Below are 16,400 nucleotides of genomic sequence, written 5' to 3'. Positions count from 1 at the left end.
GGAGGTTTCTGCATTGTGTGTCGTTGATGTCGCGGGACCATAAGTGATAGATAGATAGTTATGGCCTCTTAGCTTTTCCCATAGTGTTGTAGACTAGTGCTTTAGGATTCTATTTCTCTTCCCAGAATCTCCAAGCATATTTACAAAAACCGGTATATGTTATCAAAGGTGGCTCCTAATATTTCGGTTTTTTTTTTTAACGTCGATACATGCGATATTATGGTAAGATATGAGGTCGGTATTTACTTCTTTGTTTTATATTGGTTATAGGTGATGATGTCCTGGAGTGATCTGCAGTGGAGTGTATTTTGAAGTGGCCGACTAGGGCAATCATGAATAAAAATTCCGTGCGGAATTTGGGCATATATTTCCTTTACCGACCCACAGCAGAAAATTATGAAAAAATACCACAGATAGTGCTTTTCATGCCGATTCCAACGATGTATTTCTTTTGTTCGATAAATGTATACTTACCGAGATATAGGCCTCCGAAGTTCCGAAAATTTCCTTGTTTACGTGGGAAAAAATTTACGATTTAAAAAAAAGTTTGTTCGCGTAGCCGAAAGTCGCTCCTGTCCATAGGAGAAAGTCTGAAATCACGGGCCGAAGGCCGGCTACTTAAGAAAACTTGCGATTTAAAAGAAATTTTGTATTTTTTTCTGCGAAGGGTCGGTAAAGGAAATTTGTTCCAACACATTTTCCATAAAAATTCCAAAAGGAAAAAATTGGGGCACATTGATATCCAAATGTGCTGGGACTGCACTTCTGTCTTTAACTCCATGATATGAGACTTTTTTGATCACCCGGTCCGAGAGGTGTGTCGAATAAAAGACCCAATAAAATATAAAAACCCAATCTGTATATCCCCATTATAACTTCACTGTGCCCTGAATTTGGTTTTAAAATGGAAAACAGCGATCAATAACTTAATATCACTACTGAGCAGCTGGAATTTAACTTGTTAGTTGTTCGACATTCAAATGATTCTATAAGAAAAAAACAAATTTTATACAAATTTCATAGTAATTTTGTTCTACAAAAACATACCTTCTTTGTGTCCAGTGGATTTTCAAAAATATGCACTCCCTCACATTTTGGATTTTTAAATAGGTACAAACACATTTGCAGCAAAGTATTCTTTGATATTTGTTTATTTAAAAATTTCTGAAGATTTACAATTTAAACATTGGACCAGACTAGCTGTAAACATTACAATTTTAGCTGGGTAAACAAAGACAAATACAATTAAAAACCAAACTATTAACTAGAATGAAAAAAATACAACGCAAAATGGTCAATAGTTTAAATGGGGGAAAATGTAATGCAAAAGCTTGTCAAAATGAAGGTGAAAAAGTCCTATATATGTATATAAAAATGATTAACATATGATATGTACTCTGCTCTTACTTATTCATATTTAAAAGAACAATTTTATATAACGTTTCTTAGATTCGATTTTAAAACAATCAAAAAAATGAACTACACCAAGAAACAAATAAGATCTTGGAGCTCAAGGTTAAATAATAGATGGCAATTAAAAATAATTTGTTGTTTGTCATTTTCTTTGGGTTATAAATAAATTTTCATGTTGTAGTAATACGAAAAAAAAGTAAAAAAGCAATTAAAAGGTGGGTGGGTAATATAAAATGCAATAGTCTCTGTATGGAACAAAAGGTGTAACGACGAAAACAATCTAAAATTAAATGGCGTATTCTTTAATGTCATGTCATGATTGATGCCTTGCCAAAACGTTTTTTTGTTTTTTCATTTCGCCAAACAGGCTGTGTCATCTAAAATGGAGGCAATCAGTTGTTTATCGCACAGAGCACCATTTACTTCATCTTCATCCCATTGCAGCTGGACCTTATGGAGGCGGGGTTCTTTCTTTTTAATGATACGTAAAATTCCACGAGTTTGAACCAAATCCACAGTTCCGGCAAATTCTGCCTGATCTAAGGGATGTATGTGGCGTTTATTACATACACGTCTATAGACTTCGTGTAAACGTCCCATAGTGATGTCCTTATTCTTTTCATTACGTAACATCAACATGAGTGAACATAACATCAATTTTTGTTGCAGTGGAAAAGATTCTTCAATGTCCTCTTGGAGATTTTGTGAGGCACCATAAACTTTGTTCAGGACTGCAGCAACTTGGGTTACTTGTACGGGTTTAAGTACTTCTATAGGAAAGAAATGAATATTAATAAAGATTTTATATCGCATTTGTTTGCCAAAATACCTTACCTTCTTTGGGTTCTTGTGATGATTCCCCTGATTCACCCACAATATTATTGAGATTTTTCAATTGAACCTCTTTTTCGCCAGCCTTTTTCTGTTGCTCGGCAATTTCCACCACTCTTCTGCCAATATCCAAAGCCCTACGCACATCTCCACTTACAGCACTCACCTTAGCAGCCAGCAACTGTAACGTAACGGGTGGAAAAATATCCAAAACTTCTGCTTCCTCTAGGCGGGATTTGAAAATATCAACAATTTGTAGTTTAGAATAGGGTGGGAAGTGCATGTGTTTTGGTTTCAATTCACAACGGGCATTTAAACGCAGCAGAGTCCTTTCGGTTAAATCCAAACTATTGGCAATACCCACCAGGAGAATGCGTGCATCTGGCATGGCAGGCCATTCGAAGATGGTATACAATACAGATTGCTTGGAGCTACACAGTTGATCAATCTCATCGAGAACAATTAAGAGCATACGTGAAGAAGTTCTGATGTGTTCCTGTAAGGCCATTAAATGGTCTCGCTCAGTTCGTCCATGGGGTTTTAGATTCAATTCGGCACAAAGTTTCTTGTAAACACCACCAATGGAGGCAATGGAAGTACAATTGACATAGACTTTTTGTATGCGATGAGAAAACTCAGGAGATCTCAAGAGCAACGAAAGACAGGCAGTTTTACCAGTACCCGGTTGCCCTGAGACATATAAACTGCCGGATTTCTTGTTCTCCAAATGTTCCCTGAAGAATGCCGTCAATTCAGCCAATTGTTCCTCTCGGCCCGGCAGTTTTTGACACTCGGCACTATTCAAAACTCTGCGAGCATTTTGATATTTATTACGTGGAGCAGGTGATTTTTTGGGAGTTTCTTCTTTGATGATGGATTTCTTTTTGTGGGATCTCTGTGTATTATCATCTTCGGTAGAGGCATCTGACAAATGACCGGTCAAGTCTTCCACACTATTCAATGTTTTGCGGGCAGTTTGTTTCTTGTTTTGTGTTGCAGGTGATTTTTTGGGAGTTTCTTCTTTGGTGATGGGTTTCTTTTTGTGGGATTTCGGTGCATGACCATCTCCCATAGAGACATCTGACAAATGACCTGTGAGGTCTTCCTCCTCATTATTCAATGTTCTGCGGGCACTTTGCTTCTTATTATGTGTGGCAGGGGATTTCTTGGGAGTCTCTTCTTTAATGGTGGATTTCTTTTTGTGCGACTTCTGTCCATGACCATCTTCCACGGAGGCATCTGACAAATCACCAGGTTTGTCATCGATACTTAAACGATCCAACAGGCGTGAGGGACTAATTAAATGATTTGGTAAAACCTTCGAGGGCTGAGGATGTCTTGGTTGTTTAGGAGGTGAAGCCTCATTTTGAGCCTGATCAATTGGATTTTCCTCTTCAGCTTGTAGCCTCTTAAGTAATTCCCTTTTCTTTGATGCTGGCATTGGCTTGAGGGCATTTTTACTTTTTGGTGTCTTGGGGACATCCTCAGCTTCCACCGTATCCAGAGATTTACTGCTGCTTTTCGTTGTAGTTCGTTTCCGATGAGCAGCCATTTGATTAATGCGATCACAATTTTCTTCGTTGCTACAATTAGAGGAACGTTCTTCTTCCTCTTCGTCACTGTGTATGGAATGAGTACTTTGCCTATGACCCCATATGTTTGACCTGCGGGTATTTGGTGCCTTTGTTGTTGTTGAGGTCGTTGGCGTAGGCGTTGCAGGCTTAAGTCCAATGCTGCTTAAACGAGTTGATCTTCTAACTGCCATTTAGGATAACATTAACAAGAATTTAGCAAGTGTTTGTTGATTTAGTTACTTTTTGTTGTAAAGTTTTTATTAAAATGGAACTTAAATCTACCCAAGAACTGAGAATCAAAACTGTTAACGTAGCCACAAAGCAAAGCGATAAAAGACAAAGAAAAAGGTCAGCCAGCAAAGAAATGCAGGTAACACACAACACACAGCAAAAAGCGCGGTAAACAAATACAAATGTCATTTTGTTGCATTGCCAATTGAAAACAGAGTTGTAGGAAAAGAGTAGTAAATGAAGTAATACTATGGGAACAAAATGGAATGAAACGGGAAATGACAGTTGGGGAAATGGAATATGTAGATAAATGTGATTAATATATTCAGTTAAATAAAAAAGGAGAGTTATGGAAATGAAAAGCTATATACAAATAAGGACGATAATAAATAAATCAATTCATAATTGTGATTGTGTCACAAACAAATGATTAGATTGAGAAAAGAATGACAGTTAATGGTTATTCTTTAGAGCTGTCAGGCCACACATCAGTTTTTCATTTGACTTAAGCTACGTTTACATTTGCACCCGTAAAATGGCTCTAGCATGAATTTATATGCATATTTTAACGTTTAATATATGAGGATCATCATTGCAAACTCCAAACACGAGACAATTGGTCTGTTCCAGTACTGCACATTTTTACTATTTTTTTCGATAACATAAAGGAAAAATCGGTTATCGGAGTAATGATGTGTAGAAATGTGTAGTACGGTAACAGACCAAACGTGTCTTATTTTAATGCTACGTTTACATTGGCCCATTAACGTAATAATTGATTTCTTTATTTATTTTTATTATTTATTTGAATTATATTATATTAATATCAGCAAATCTAAATCTTGCCAACTGTACCAAAATTTCTTAAGACTTTTTCTTGATCACTGGACAAACCTGCTGAAAATGACTTACGTAATAATTTATAAATATTTTTTTCGTCTTGTGCACAATCCTGCTATGTGAAAGAAAATAATATAAACGTTTGTATGTATTTTAAACAAATGAAATGAAATAATGAGAAATGATCGGCTATCAAAGAAATGCTAAAACAAAACACAAGTAAACTCATGCAGTCCAATACGTTAACAAAGACACATAAGTTATATACATTGTATGGGAAAATATTTCCAATTGCCAAATAGCTAATTCTCGAGTTTTCTTCGGCACATCTCTTGTTAAATCTCAAAATGAGAACGAAAAAATATAATTTGAAAATTTTTGTGGGATGTTTTTAATATGTTTTACTTTTCTGACTCACAAATACAAACGTGAAAATTCTTTCAAGATCTAGAAAATGTTTATATAATCGAAAAAGTGTATATACAATATATATACACAACACACATGAACAAGATGATGTTTATTTGTCTACTGGAAATTAATTACTTTGCCAAATGTTTAGATCTATACATATAAGTTGCCATAAATATTTAGCCAAATATTTGCCATATTGTTAGCATTAATTATACGAAATAATATACAAACAACAATATTCAAGGTAGTTTCAAATTATAATATATTTGTTTATTCTTGCATTTTAATTACAGCCATACCGAACAACTCCACTTGTATTGCCTGGTGCTAAAGTGAAAAAAGATGCTCCCACCACAGAATCCTACCTGAGACACTACCCCAACCCTGCTGTACGTGCCCGTCCCCACCATGACTTCCATGACAGTGTAATGAAACAACGTGTGGCCGATACCATGTTGCACAAAGTCGTTGGCCAAGATGCTGATACCGGCAAAGTAAGTTTTACCACATTTTAAAGTAAATTATATCCCCATACTCCCTTTGGGCCCTTTCAAAAGCATTATGAGTAAATCAATTTGTCCCAATTTACATTAGGCGAGTTTACTTGCGGCAAGTCTCTGTTTGTAGGAGAGACACGTAAGGGGAATGGAAATGGAAAAAATTGCTCGTACCGGCAATTTTCAGGCAATTCCTTTTATATTTTTCGTTTTTGACATTGTTTTCATTGCTTTGAAAACAAAACTTGTCGGGACAGATTTGCTTTGTATAAATGCAAGAGGCAAGTTTAAAAGGGAACGAGAAAAATTGCAGCAACTAAACTCGCCTAATATAAATTGGGACTTTCAGATTTAATGTCCTTCTATCTAAATTGCAATATCCAAAAATTGCAATATTTAAATTTCATTTAGTAATCCCACAAAATATAAACCAGTAACATGGGTCTATCTAAAAGTCAAGAATATATATCGTCACTATAAATGCCCCAAGACGTAACCCACATGAAAATTGAAATTAGTTTTTTGAACATAAAGCTAAAATACATGCTCTGGATAATTTCAAGCTTCTACGTTCAAAAATAACGATCCTATTCAAGAAGTGGCCTTTCGGAAAATGGGATAACATTGCAGATTTTGTTGTAATGGAGGGTCCCAAAACCAAGTGCTTCAGCGGTTTTGGTTTCACTACTTATTCCCATTCGTATAGGATTGATAATACTCCAAATAATCGCCCTTATATGACTGATATTCTATAAAACAGGTTTTCATTTTATGTATAAGGTATTTTGCTTCTCCAGTAAAATTTTGGATTTAGGGGTTACGTCTTCGGGCATTTGTGGTGACGATATGCAGTACTTGTGAATAATTTTATATTATCTTTTCTTCTTACATAAGGTTTTCCACAAACAATTCAATTCCCCCATTGGTTTGTACTCGGAGAACAATATTGAAAACACCATCCGCCAGACAGTTCCGTAAGTATAATTCGCTTAATATTTCCCCCCAAAATTTTTAAGTTACTAACCTTAGTATGACCTTAGGGCTGACAAAAATAATAACAATTAAAAACAAAAATACCAAACAAATAAGAAGAAAAACAATAAACAACCGCTTCTGAATGAACTTTTAGGCTTAACTGCTTATATAAAATATATTATTTGTATATATAAAACACTAAACAACATTTTAAACCACACCAACAAAGTGCAAACAATCTACACGAAAATATATTTGCAAAATATAATTACAATAATGTACTACTCATTTAAACTAAACCAAAAAACAAAACAAGGCTACACTTATTAAAACACAATACTAAACAAAACAATGTTTCTTTTTTTAAATATTTTACTAATGTTTATATATTTTTATTTCTTTATTATTATAAAACCACTAAATATTGTGAGAATTGCTGTGTGCACGTTCTACCATACAACGTAGATACTTTGAAAACTGTTGTTGATATTAAACAAGAAAAAAAAACAAAAATATTGATGTTAATTTTTTAATATTTTTTCCTGTGTCGACTCTCAACTCTCTATATACCACAACTCTATTAAATGTTAATTGTAGTGTCAATACACTAAGGAAGAGTGCTTTGTATCGTCCTTTGCCATCAAAACTAGACGGGTAAAAGTTCACAAAACATCACAATTTTCAAATATATTTTTTATCATTAAAAAAAATTAATTAAATGGAAATTTTATTCCTTCACTTCCTCACGCTCAATTTGAAATTTATAACAAAGATACATTTTGATCCTGCTAAGACATTTTGTCATTCCAAAAAGCTCTATTTCGATCAAAACTTTTCCTGTAATATATCCTCAAAAAGTACTGAAAGAAAAACTTTTCAATTCCTGTTGTATATTATCCAACATAGCTATTTAAGCTTGCTTTTGAAACAAAATACACTGGTTCCCCCACACACACATGCACATGATTTGTGTTAAATGTATTGTCAATAACATTATTGCATTACATCTATTTTAAAATAACTTAAAAAAATACAATCGAGTTTGAGTAGCCTTTTTTGAAATTGTCTAAGTCTTATGCCGGACTATGAAATTTTTCATTGAAAACGTTTTGCCATTTTCTTCCAAATTTTCATTAACATCTACACACATATATGAAATCATATGAACATTTTGATATTTTCATTGCTTTGCATTGGTTTGGGAGTTACGAATTTAAACACAAAGAATAATTTCAGATTACAGAACCTTGTGTACAGAGTTTCACCCCCTTCACACCTATAAACTCATTTTTACGTACATGAAAATTTTCATAGTCTGGCATAAAACTAATAAATTTCGATTAAATAAATTAATTCGAAGGTATTTATTTCGACATGTCAATTTAATATGTAGTAAGGCCACTTAATTCGTCAATGTATGACAAACCGAGTTGCCAACACTTTATGCTGTCGTCCAATTATTCATAGTGCATACAGGCCACATACCAAGTTGACAACATGTACGCTAACATTATGTTTACATATAACTGGAATTATTTAATCCAGTGTATTTCAACTGTCAAATCTATTGTGTAAACGTTAAATAAATCTTCATAAAAGAGTTTAACATGGCATGGCATTACCGTTTATTTAAACATACACAATTAACACTGGTACCCAAAGCAAGTGTTTTATCAGATGTGTCATTTATATTTAACGGAATTTATAAATTAAAGAAGCGTTTCAATAAAACAAGCTTGCTGTAAATGATTTGATTTATTTAAGATATCTGTTCATGCCTCTAATAGTTCTTTTATATATAATCGGATTTAACAAACCCACTGGGTTTCCAATGTCAAATCCATTGGTTTTATGTCAAATAAATCCTCACAAAGAAGGTTTACCCGGCATAAAAGCTCTAACGTATACGGCGTTTTAGGGTAAATAAAACATGGCTAATGCGTTAAACTCAAAACAAATCTCTAAATTTTAATTAAACTTCAAACTCGACTGTACTTCATTAAATGCACTTATCCACATATCCGATAGTAGACAATATTCTTTTCCTAGTAAATATCCCATAATATTAATTTTTAATAAATAAATTCATGGTTTTACACAAAGAACATTAGTTATTGAATATGGCTTTAATATTCCTTGAACCTCTCCTCGATATCACTTTATTTGTCAATGCATGGTTTTTAGAATTCCTATTCAATTCCTAAGCGTGAAGTTTCTGCAATTTCCAAAGCGTACTTTCTGTACGGTCTGGAACCTAATAGGTTGATAATTCTTTCTTATAATGATAATCGCCTATAGATAATCCTAAATTATAGGGAAAGTTCAGTTAAATACCTTATGACAAGAAACTCATTCACTTCCTGTTTCTGTATGTCGAAAGAAAGAAAGAATACTTCTAAACTCATGTGTGTTTTTTAAATTTGTTTTTTGTTTTGAAGCAAAAGCAAAGGTAAACATATTTCGAAAACTAAAGTTTGGACGTGTTTCATTCGCACACTTTTTCGTTTCGACATACAGAAACAGGCTGTAAAAATAGGGATCCACAATGACAAATTTTTGTGTCCGTTTTTATTCTGAAAAAAGTTTTAGATTTTGTGTACATAATTAATGTAGCAATTTTTCTTTCTAAAATGAATATGAAAAAAATTAACAAACCTTTTTTTATTAACATTCAAATTAAATTTTTGTTTTGGTTTTTAATTTTCTAAAACAACGATTTTTTATGTAACAAAATTGGCTAAAACCTCGTTTACATTATCCCTGAACATATTTCTTAAGCACTTTCAGAGGACTATGTAAACTTGGTGTAATTTTTCAAAAGAAACACACAATGAAATTGGCTGGCAAGACTGTTTTTGTTTCAATTCCATTTCATTTCCGTAATGTTGTGTGTTATCAACACGTTGTAGTTAACACCAAGTACAACTCTGTTTCCGTTACTTTTGTCTTGTTGATAGTTTTTCTTTTTTTTTTGAATTAACACATGCCACTACCCAACAAACTTCTTTATAGACAGTTTATTGTTTTTTAAATTTTGTTTTGTTTACATTAGAACAATAACAGATGAATTAAACACTTAATATTTTTGATTTACAAACTAATGTAAACATTATCTGACCCATCCCACCCACAAAAAGAAACAAAACAAACAATAAAAAAATTGATTTAATACAATAGAAGTAGTATAAGGACAAAATATTGTTAAGAACGATAAGCTGCACGATTAATATTAGAATTTTCATCGATCTATCTTTCCTGGAACAAAAATACAAAATACTGGAGCAACAAAAGCAGAAAGAATTGAATGAGCTAAAACAACGGAATCAACGACAAAAGCAGCTAGAACAACTTTATCACCATTAAAATGAACAGTTTGTTTTATCAATAAAAACAAATGTGGAGGAAAATGAAGAATTTTAAACTACGAATGTTAGAAAAAGAAATGTGATAGAGAAATTCTAACTCAAGCTCCAATTCTAACCTCTTAGATAACTCCTCCAATGTACTTGTTTTCTCCTCCCTCTTTCAAACACCCTCCGAATATTAGGTCCCGTCCTTTAATGAACTAGTTTCCCAAAGGTTTAAACCATTACCCCCGAATTTCAAACATAAATACACAGCAAACACTCCCTTGCAATAAACGCAAAGCTTTTGTGGCTAACCTCAAAAATATTTCAATTCCCTCTGGACCCCTTATTCATTCATAAGCTTCGATTTTTTTTCTAATGTTACACCCATATCTCCAATGCTTCATTACTAATTCCCCATATTAATATTACCTAAGTGCATAATTAAACCAGTAGATTTTTAGTACTTATAATGCCATCTATAATTTGATGCTAGCCAAAAATAAATAGTCATTAAGTTTTAATTGGAATTTGTCATTTTGCAAACTGTCATTGTTTTTTTTTTTTTTGCCAAATTTACCTTTTAAAAAAGAAAACATCGATTTTTTGAAACTAATTCTAACTTATTTTGTGCACATCCTGTTTTTTCTCTCTCTTACTCTCTACGCTATCTTAAAAAAAAAAACAAACAAAAACTAAATTAAACCAAAAAAATCAATTAAAATATTCAAACAATACATCAAACGTTATCGTAAAAATATCCACCCACCATAATCAATTTCAACCACAAAAACCAAAAACCGGATCTCACATAAACCAAAAACAAAAATGCTGCAACGATCAACGAACAAATACGAAAAACAAAATCGTTAACAAAAATTTGCCAAACCAAACAAACAAAAAATCTATAGTTACAAGCCAACAGTACTCTATGATCCATCAAAGAGTGAAACCTTTAAGGCCGTCCAGGAAGCGGGTTACGATCATGCTGACTATAGCGAAGAAGTAACGGTGCCAGTTCAACCTAAGGTTTTCCAACCCCATAAAACCGTTCCAGGAAAGGTAAGATCACAGTGTCACATTGTGATTGAAGCTCTTGTCAAAAAAATAAAAAACAAAGTGCAACAACATAGAAATCATCTCTCGTGTGTTTTGCGAGTTCACTCTTTATCTCTCGCTATCTTTCAATCAATCAATATTCAATCAGCTCTTGTCATATTTATCAGCATTTTCGTTCGTCAGCTAGATTGTCCTGCGTCAACCAAATCAACAACAACAAAAAATTAAATCATTGTCACTGTTTTGTTTTTAAAAAAGAAACCCGTCCCGTACATCTTTTTGTTTTTTGCTCTGTGTGTTTAGAATTTTTTCTTTTGTTTTTCGTTTTTATTCACTCACTGATCGCTCAGCTAAGCTCGCCGCTCATAACAAAATTGTTTTCAATATCACATTAGAATTGAAATAAAAAAAATAACCTAAATTGTGTAATTGAAAAGCTGTAAATGTCGCCATTTCAGGATCAAATAAACTATGTAGTGGTTGTTGTCTTGCGCTTCGTGTGTAGCCGACATAAATAGGGTATTAACATCAACAAAGTATCGGCTTACTGTTGCTGGTAATTTGTATTACCAGCTGGGTATAGCCTTTATATTTTGTTATCACTGTGTAAAAAATTCCATTTGACATTCATACATAATTTGTAATTAAAAAGTACTAATATAATTTTACTAAAACTTTTAAACCATTTTATTACACTGACAATTTTCGAAAGATATGGTAACATGAATTTGTTAAAATCTACAATGAAGGTCATAGTTTTCCATCCCTGACAAGAACATTATAGCCATGGTACAATAAAGTAGAGGTAGGTCATGTATGAAAGTCGCTGAAAAATACAACCTTGCTGCCATGGCTTATAACGTAAAATGGCATGGTACAATAATGGGTACTTTACACGATATGTTTTTTACATATGGGTTGTCATTTTTTTATATAAAAAATGTATATGTGCAAAGTGACAGCACATATGTAAAATACATGTCGTGTAAAGTGCCCATAATAAAGATAGTTTTATCTGGATAGTTAGTCCGTTTTAAAAAAACATACAGAATTTAGAATTTCAGTGTTTATATGTCAAAAGCACCAAATAGGGTAAAAAATAAAAATTACTTTAGCTAGGCTCCAGAATATTGTTGCTTGAAAAGTTTTCCAAAAATAGCAAAAGTTTTACCCAAACTTATGACAGTGAAAAAAATGTCATTTTCTTATTTTCTACTTGACAAGTTTGGCTTTTGTCAGAATAGATCATAATAACAAAAATTGCAATCAGCTGTTAGCTGTGGCGGAACAACGCTAGGTTTACATATAAGAAATTCAATCGAATTCAACTGTCAATTCCATTACGTATACCCCGTTTGCACTTAATCGGATTTAATAAACCCACTGGGTTTGAAATGTCAATTCCATAGCGCAAACGTCAAATTAATCCTCATGAAGAAGGTTAACCCGAGAAAAAGCTCTATTGCAAACGCCGTGTTAAACGTCAAATGAAATCCAGTGGATTTCAGATGAGATTTCATTTGACGTTTGAGCAATGGAATTGACAGTTGAAATCGAGTGGATTTTGTTAATGTAAACCTAGCGTAAGAAGGTGTTACATCAGTTGTTCAAAATCAGTCTAAACTTCAAAATTTGTTCACAATAACACATTACTGCGAATTGCTTGTTTACGTTTTGTATGTAATTTTAATTCACAATAATGCAGTTTGACATCTAGAATGATAATCAGTTTTTCATTTGTGTAGTACCATGGCACAATAGTACAGGTACAGCGGCAAAAACAGCTTGTTATCACAATAGTTGTCAAAATTCATTATTGTGAATAAAAACACATACAAAATGTCAACAAGCAATTCACAATAATACATTATTGTGAGAAAATTTGACGTTTGACATGATTTGTTGTAACACCTTCTTATTCCACCATGGTAATACCTGTATTAGCTTCGTTCCCGTACTTTTTAATGGTAAAACTCGTAAAAGAGAGAACTGCAAAAAATTTGTTCTCACACACAAGTTTTTTGAAATAGTTCGGGAACGGAAAAATGGAAAATACGTCAAAAAAACTGGAATAAATGTCAAAGTCGGCGTATCAGCCAATCAGACGCCGGCAACCATGTTACTATTTTTTTAATCGCCCAAATTTGTCGTGTAAGAAGTTTTTAAAGAGAGCGTCATTCAGCGCCATTTTTGTTTAAAGAGAAGTGAACATTTTACAACTTTTTTGTGTACAGGAACGTTTTTTCGAGTAAAATGTGTAAAAGTCGTAAAAATTGTAAAAACTTTTTAGTTCTGGAACACAGCTATTATTGTGCCATGATTATAGTGTGTTTACATTAAAGTGGATTTTATAAAACAAGTGGTTTTAGGTTGCGAATCCCATTGCATATCCACCAAAAAATATAAATGATGTTAATACTACGTTTAGACTTGCGAAATCTAATTGTTTTCAAATGTAAATTTCATACGTAAAATAAATCATAGTAATAAATCAAGTGGATTTTGTTTGAGGTATAGGGATTCACATTTGAAATCGAGTGGATTCATAAATCTAAACGTAATAAAACCCGACAAATTAATATAAATATCCCATCTTAATATCAAAAGTGTCATTTATTTGACAGATATTCAACGACACACTAGAGTGGATTCATTAAATAAATTACCTTAATTTAGGAGTTCTTAGATCGAGCACTCTTATAAAGCAATTTCATTATTTTTAGTGTAGAAATCGTTCAAATAGTACGTTTAGACTATGCTTGATTTAGCAAATCCAGTGGACTTTAGTTTTTATTTTCATTCAATATATGTCAAATAAATAGAGACAATGCACTTAATAATCGTGTAAGTGTATAGTCTAAACCTGGCTTAAGAACGCTTAAGTCCCGGCCCTCACGGGTGTAATTGCATGATATAACATTAGCATGGAACTCGATCTAGGGACGCATAATTTCCTGAAATGTTGTCAATAAAACCTCTCTAGTGTGGACCGAGACTAATTAAACGCAATTTGTTTCACGAAACCAATCTAGTGTGACCTTCGACTAAAATGACACAATTTGTTAAAACCTGTTTGATGTAAATGTAACATTATAGATGGACCTTGATACTTCTGGCAAACAGTTAGAGTACGTTTAGATTACCGTTCATTATTGTCTAATACTCTGTTTGCACTTTACCGTATTTAAAAAACCCACTGGGTTTCAAATGTCAATTTCATAGCGCAAACGTCAAATATATCGTTATAAAGAAGGTTAACCCGGCAAAAAGCTCTAGTGCAAACGCCGTTTAATGGTTCTATATACTTCATATAAATCCAGAAAATATATTTTTCATTTAAGTGTGGCTTTACATTTTAAAACCTATTGAACAAATTTCAATTGTTTCCTGAGAAAATGTGTCAGTGTAATAAATTTATTTTATCTTGATTTTAACTGTCATATCACAATAATAGTTCATCGGATGGTTAAAATCAAGTTCAAATCAATTGATCTAAATAACTATAACTATGTATCTCAATGCCTTCAACTAACCTCATTTTAGAAACAATATCATACAGCAAATATGTAAATGTCAACATTGTCGCTGAAATGTAAATAATTATGGATCATAAAAAAACTCATTATAAAATTCTTTTTATTTTACAACAGAAACTCTTACAATCAGCGCCCGTTTCCCACACGTCGTACCATGTAAGTATTTTTTTTTTTAAATTTTCAAATCAAATGTGCCATGCTATTTTGGCTATGTTTAAATTGTTCACTAAATTTGAACATATATTACAATTGAATAAGTCAAAAAAACTGCCATATTATGGTAATTGACAATAAATTACTCGTTTTACTTACAAATTGTTACTGGATAAATTTTCTGCAACAAGTTCTAGAATTGGTTCACTCACGCAAATGTCAAAATTTACGTAAAAAGGAAACATTCAGTAACATGTTGTACAAAATTTCGACTAACTATATCATTGTCCCTGTAATTTTTAAAATGTTTAAAGAAGAAGGACTATGGGAACACTTTTCGATTAAATACAGCAAAACATAACATTTGTACTCGTAATGGGTACTTTACACGATATGTTTTTTACATATAAGTTGTCACTTTGCATTTACATTTTGTATGGGAGAAGTGACAACTCATATGCAAAAAACATATGGTGTAAAGTACCCATAACGAAATTGTTCACATGTAAACACAGTTTAAATCAAATGGCAACCCTGTTTGTGAAATATTTCCCATCAAACAAAACCGTTAACTTCCCAACACTAATTCGTTTTTTAACCTCTCTTCATCTTAACAGGTGGTAAATTCACATGATGAGACCATTCGTCAAAGTGGATCTTTCAATCGTTTGATGCACAGTGTTTTGGGACAATCAACATATTAATTATTTTTTTGAAAATATATTTTTTATTAAATGTAATTAACCAACAACAACAACAAAATACCATCAACAATTACTAAACAAATATGTATTTTCAAAAAACAAACAACAACAACACAACTAAATGTAATATGTATCATCAAACAACAACAACAAAAAAACAATAGTTTTCAAAACCAAAACAAACACTTTACGACTTGTAATTATTTTATTTAATTAAAAAACTCTCCCTTTATGGGCAATTTTAACATTTGTATTAATAAAACCAAAAAATATTACATCATTAAAACAAGAAAACAAACAACACTAACATTTGCGATAAGGATTTATTCATTTCTAAATTATCGATAATCGATCGAACAATTTGTGTGTTTTGTCCACAATGATGGACACACCATTTTGTTCAATTCCCTTATAAGAAAACAAGAATCTTATTATTTAATTTAAATTAATTTATTTCATTTTTAAATTTCATTAATGAGTAACGATTGAACAAACAAAACATCGACTATACAACAAAAACAATTACTCTTTATCTGTGTTGAATAAATTATTTTTCTATTTTTAATTTGAAAATAAAATTAACACACCTCTAAATAAAAAAAAAAACAAAAAACTATATAATGTTGTTTTATTTGTTTAAGAATGTGTAGACGGAAATGTGAAACGGTGTGTATACTTTTGGGCGCATGCAATATTAGCGAACACACATCTATGCTCCTGACATTGACACTAAATTTTCTTTTGCATACTTTAGGGAGCTGTTATTCTGTGAGTGCATAGGTTTCAATTGCATTCCAACTTCTCTACAACGAATTGTCTTATAAGA

At 32.4% G+C, this 16,400-nt stretch overlaps 2 protein-coding genes across 16 annotated transcripts in view; one reads left to right on the top strand and one right to left on the bottom strand.

The window, feature by feature from the left end:
• Zasp66 (PDZ_signaling and DUF4749 domain-containing protein Zasp66) overlaps positions 1–16,093 on the top strand; it is a 103,371-nt gene extending 87,278 nt beyond the window's left edge. For 4 of the 15 annotated variants that reach the window (XM_073986151.1, XM_073986149.1, XM_073986156.1 and 1 more), the window contains 6 exons: positions 5,597–5,797; positions 6,695–6,774; positions 7,373–7,429; positions 11,034–11,184; positions 14,832–14,873; positions 15,488–16,093. In XM_073986151.1, the coding sequence (XP_073842252.1) occupies positions 5,597–5,797; positions 6,695–6,774; positions 7,373–7,429; positions 11,034–11,184; positions 14,832–14,873; positions 15,488–15,574 (618 nt within the window). In that variant the 3' untranslated portion in view covers positions 15,575–16,093. Of the gene's footprint in view, positions 1–5,596; positions 5,798–6,694; positions 6,775–7,372; positions 7,430–10,008; positions 11,185–14,831; positions 14,878–15,487 lie in introns of those variants that run through there. The other 11 variants (XM_073986152.1, XM_073986150.1, XM_073986158.1 and 8 more) reach the window with 5 other exon arrangements.
• Positions 1,136–4,265, bottom strand: Cdc6 (Cell division cycle 6). Its single transcript, XM_073986147.1, has 2 exons — positions 2,248–4,265; positions 1,136–2,183 (listed from the first exon to the last, which is right to left on the bottom strand). The coding sequence occupies exons 1-2, from the start codon at positions 4,007–4,009 to the stop codon at positions 1,765–1,767; spliced, it is 2,181 nt and encodes a 726-aa protein (XP_073842248.1). The 5' UTR covers positions 4,010–4,265; the 3' UTR covers positions 1,136–1,764.
• Positions 16,094–16,400: the final 307 nt, after the last annotated feature.

Source organism: Musca autumnalis, unplaced genomic scaffold (assembly GCF_047663935.1).
Source record: "Musca autumnalis isolate F117 unplaced genomic scaffold, ASM4766393v1 scaffold_4, whole genome shotgun sequence".
NCBI lineage: Eukaryota > Metazoa > Arthropoda > Insecta > Diptera > Muscidae > Musca > Musca autumnalis.
Note: the sequence above shows the minus strand (reverse complement) of the source record. Positions and strands in the feature narration are given on the sequence as shown.

Bases quoted from the DNA above. Each gene is read 5' to 3' on its own strand.
- Cdc6 (XM_073986147.1), bottom strand. From the start codon at position 4,009: ATGGCAGTTAGAAGATCAACTCGTTTAAGCAGCATTGGACTTAAGCCT. The intron at 2,184-2,247 runs GTAAGGTATTTT...TCTTTCCTATAG, and splicing joins ATCACAAGAACCCAAAGAAG to AAGTACTTAAACCCGTACAA.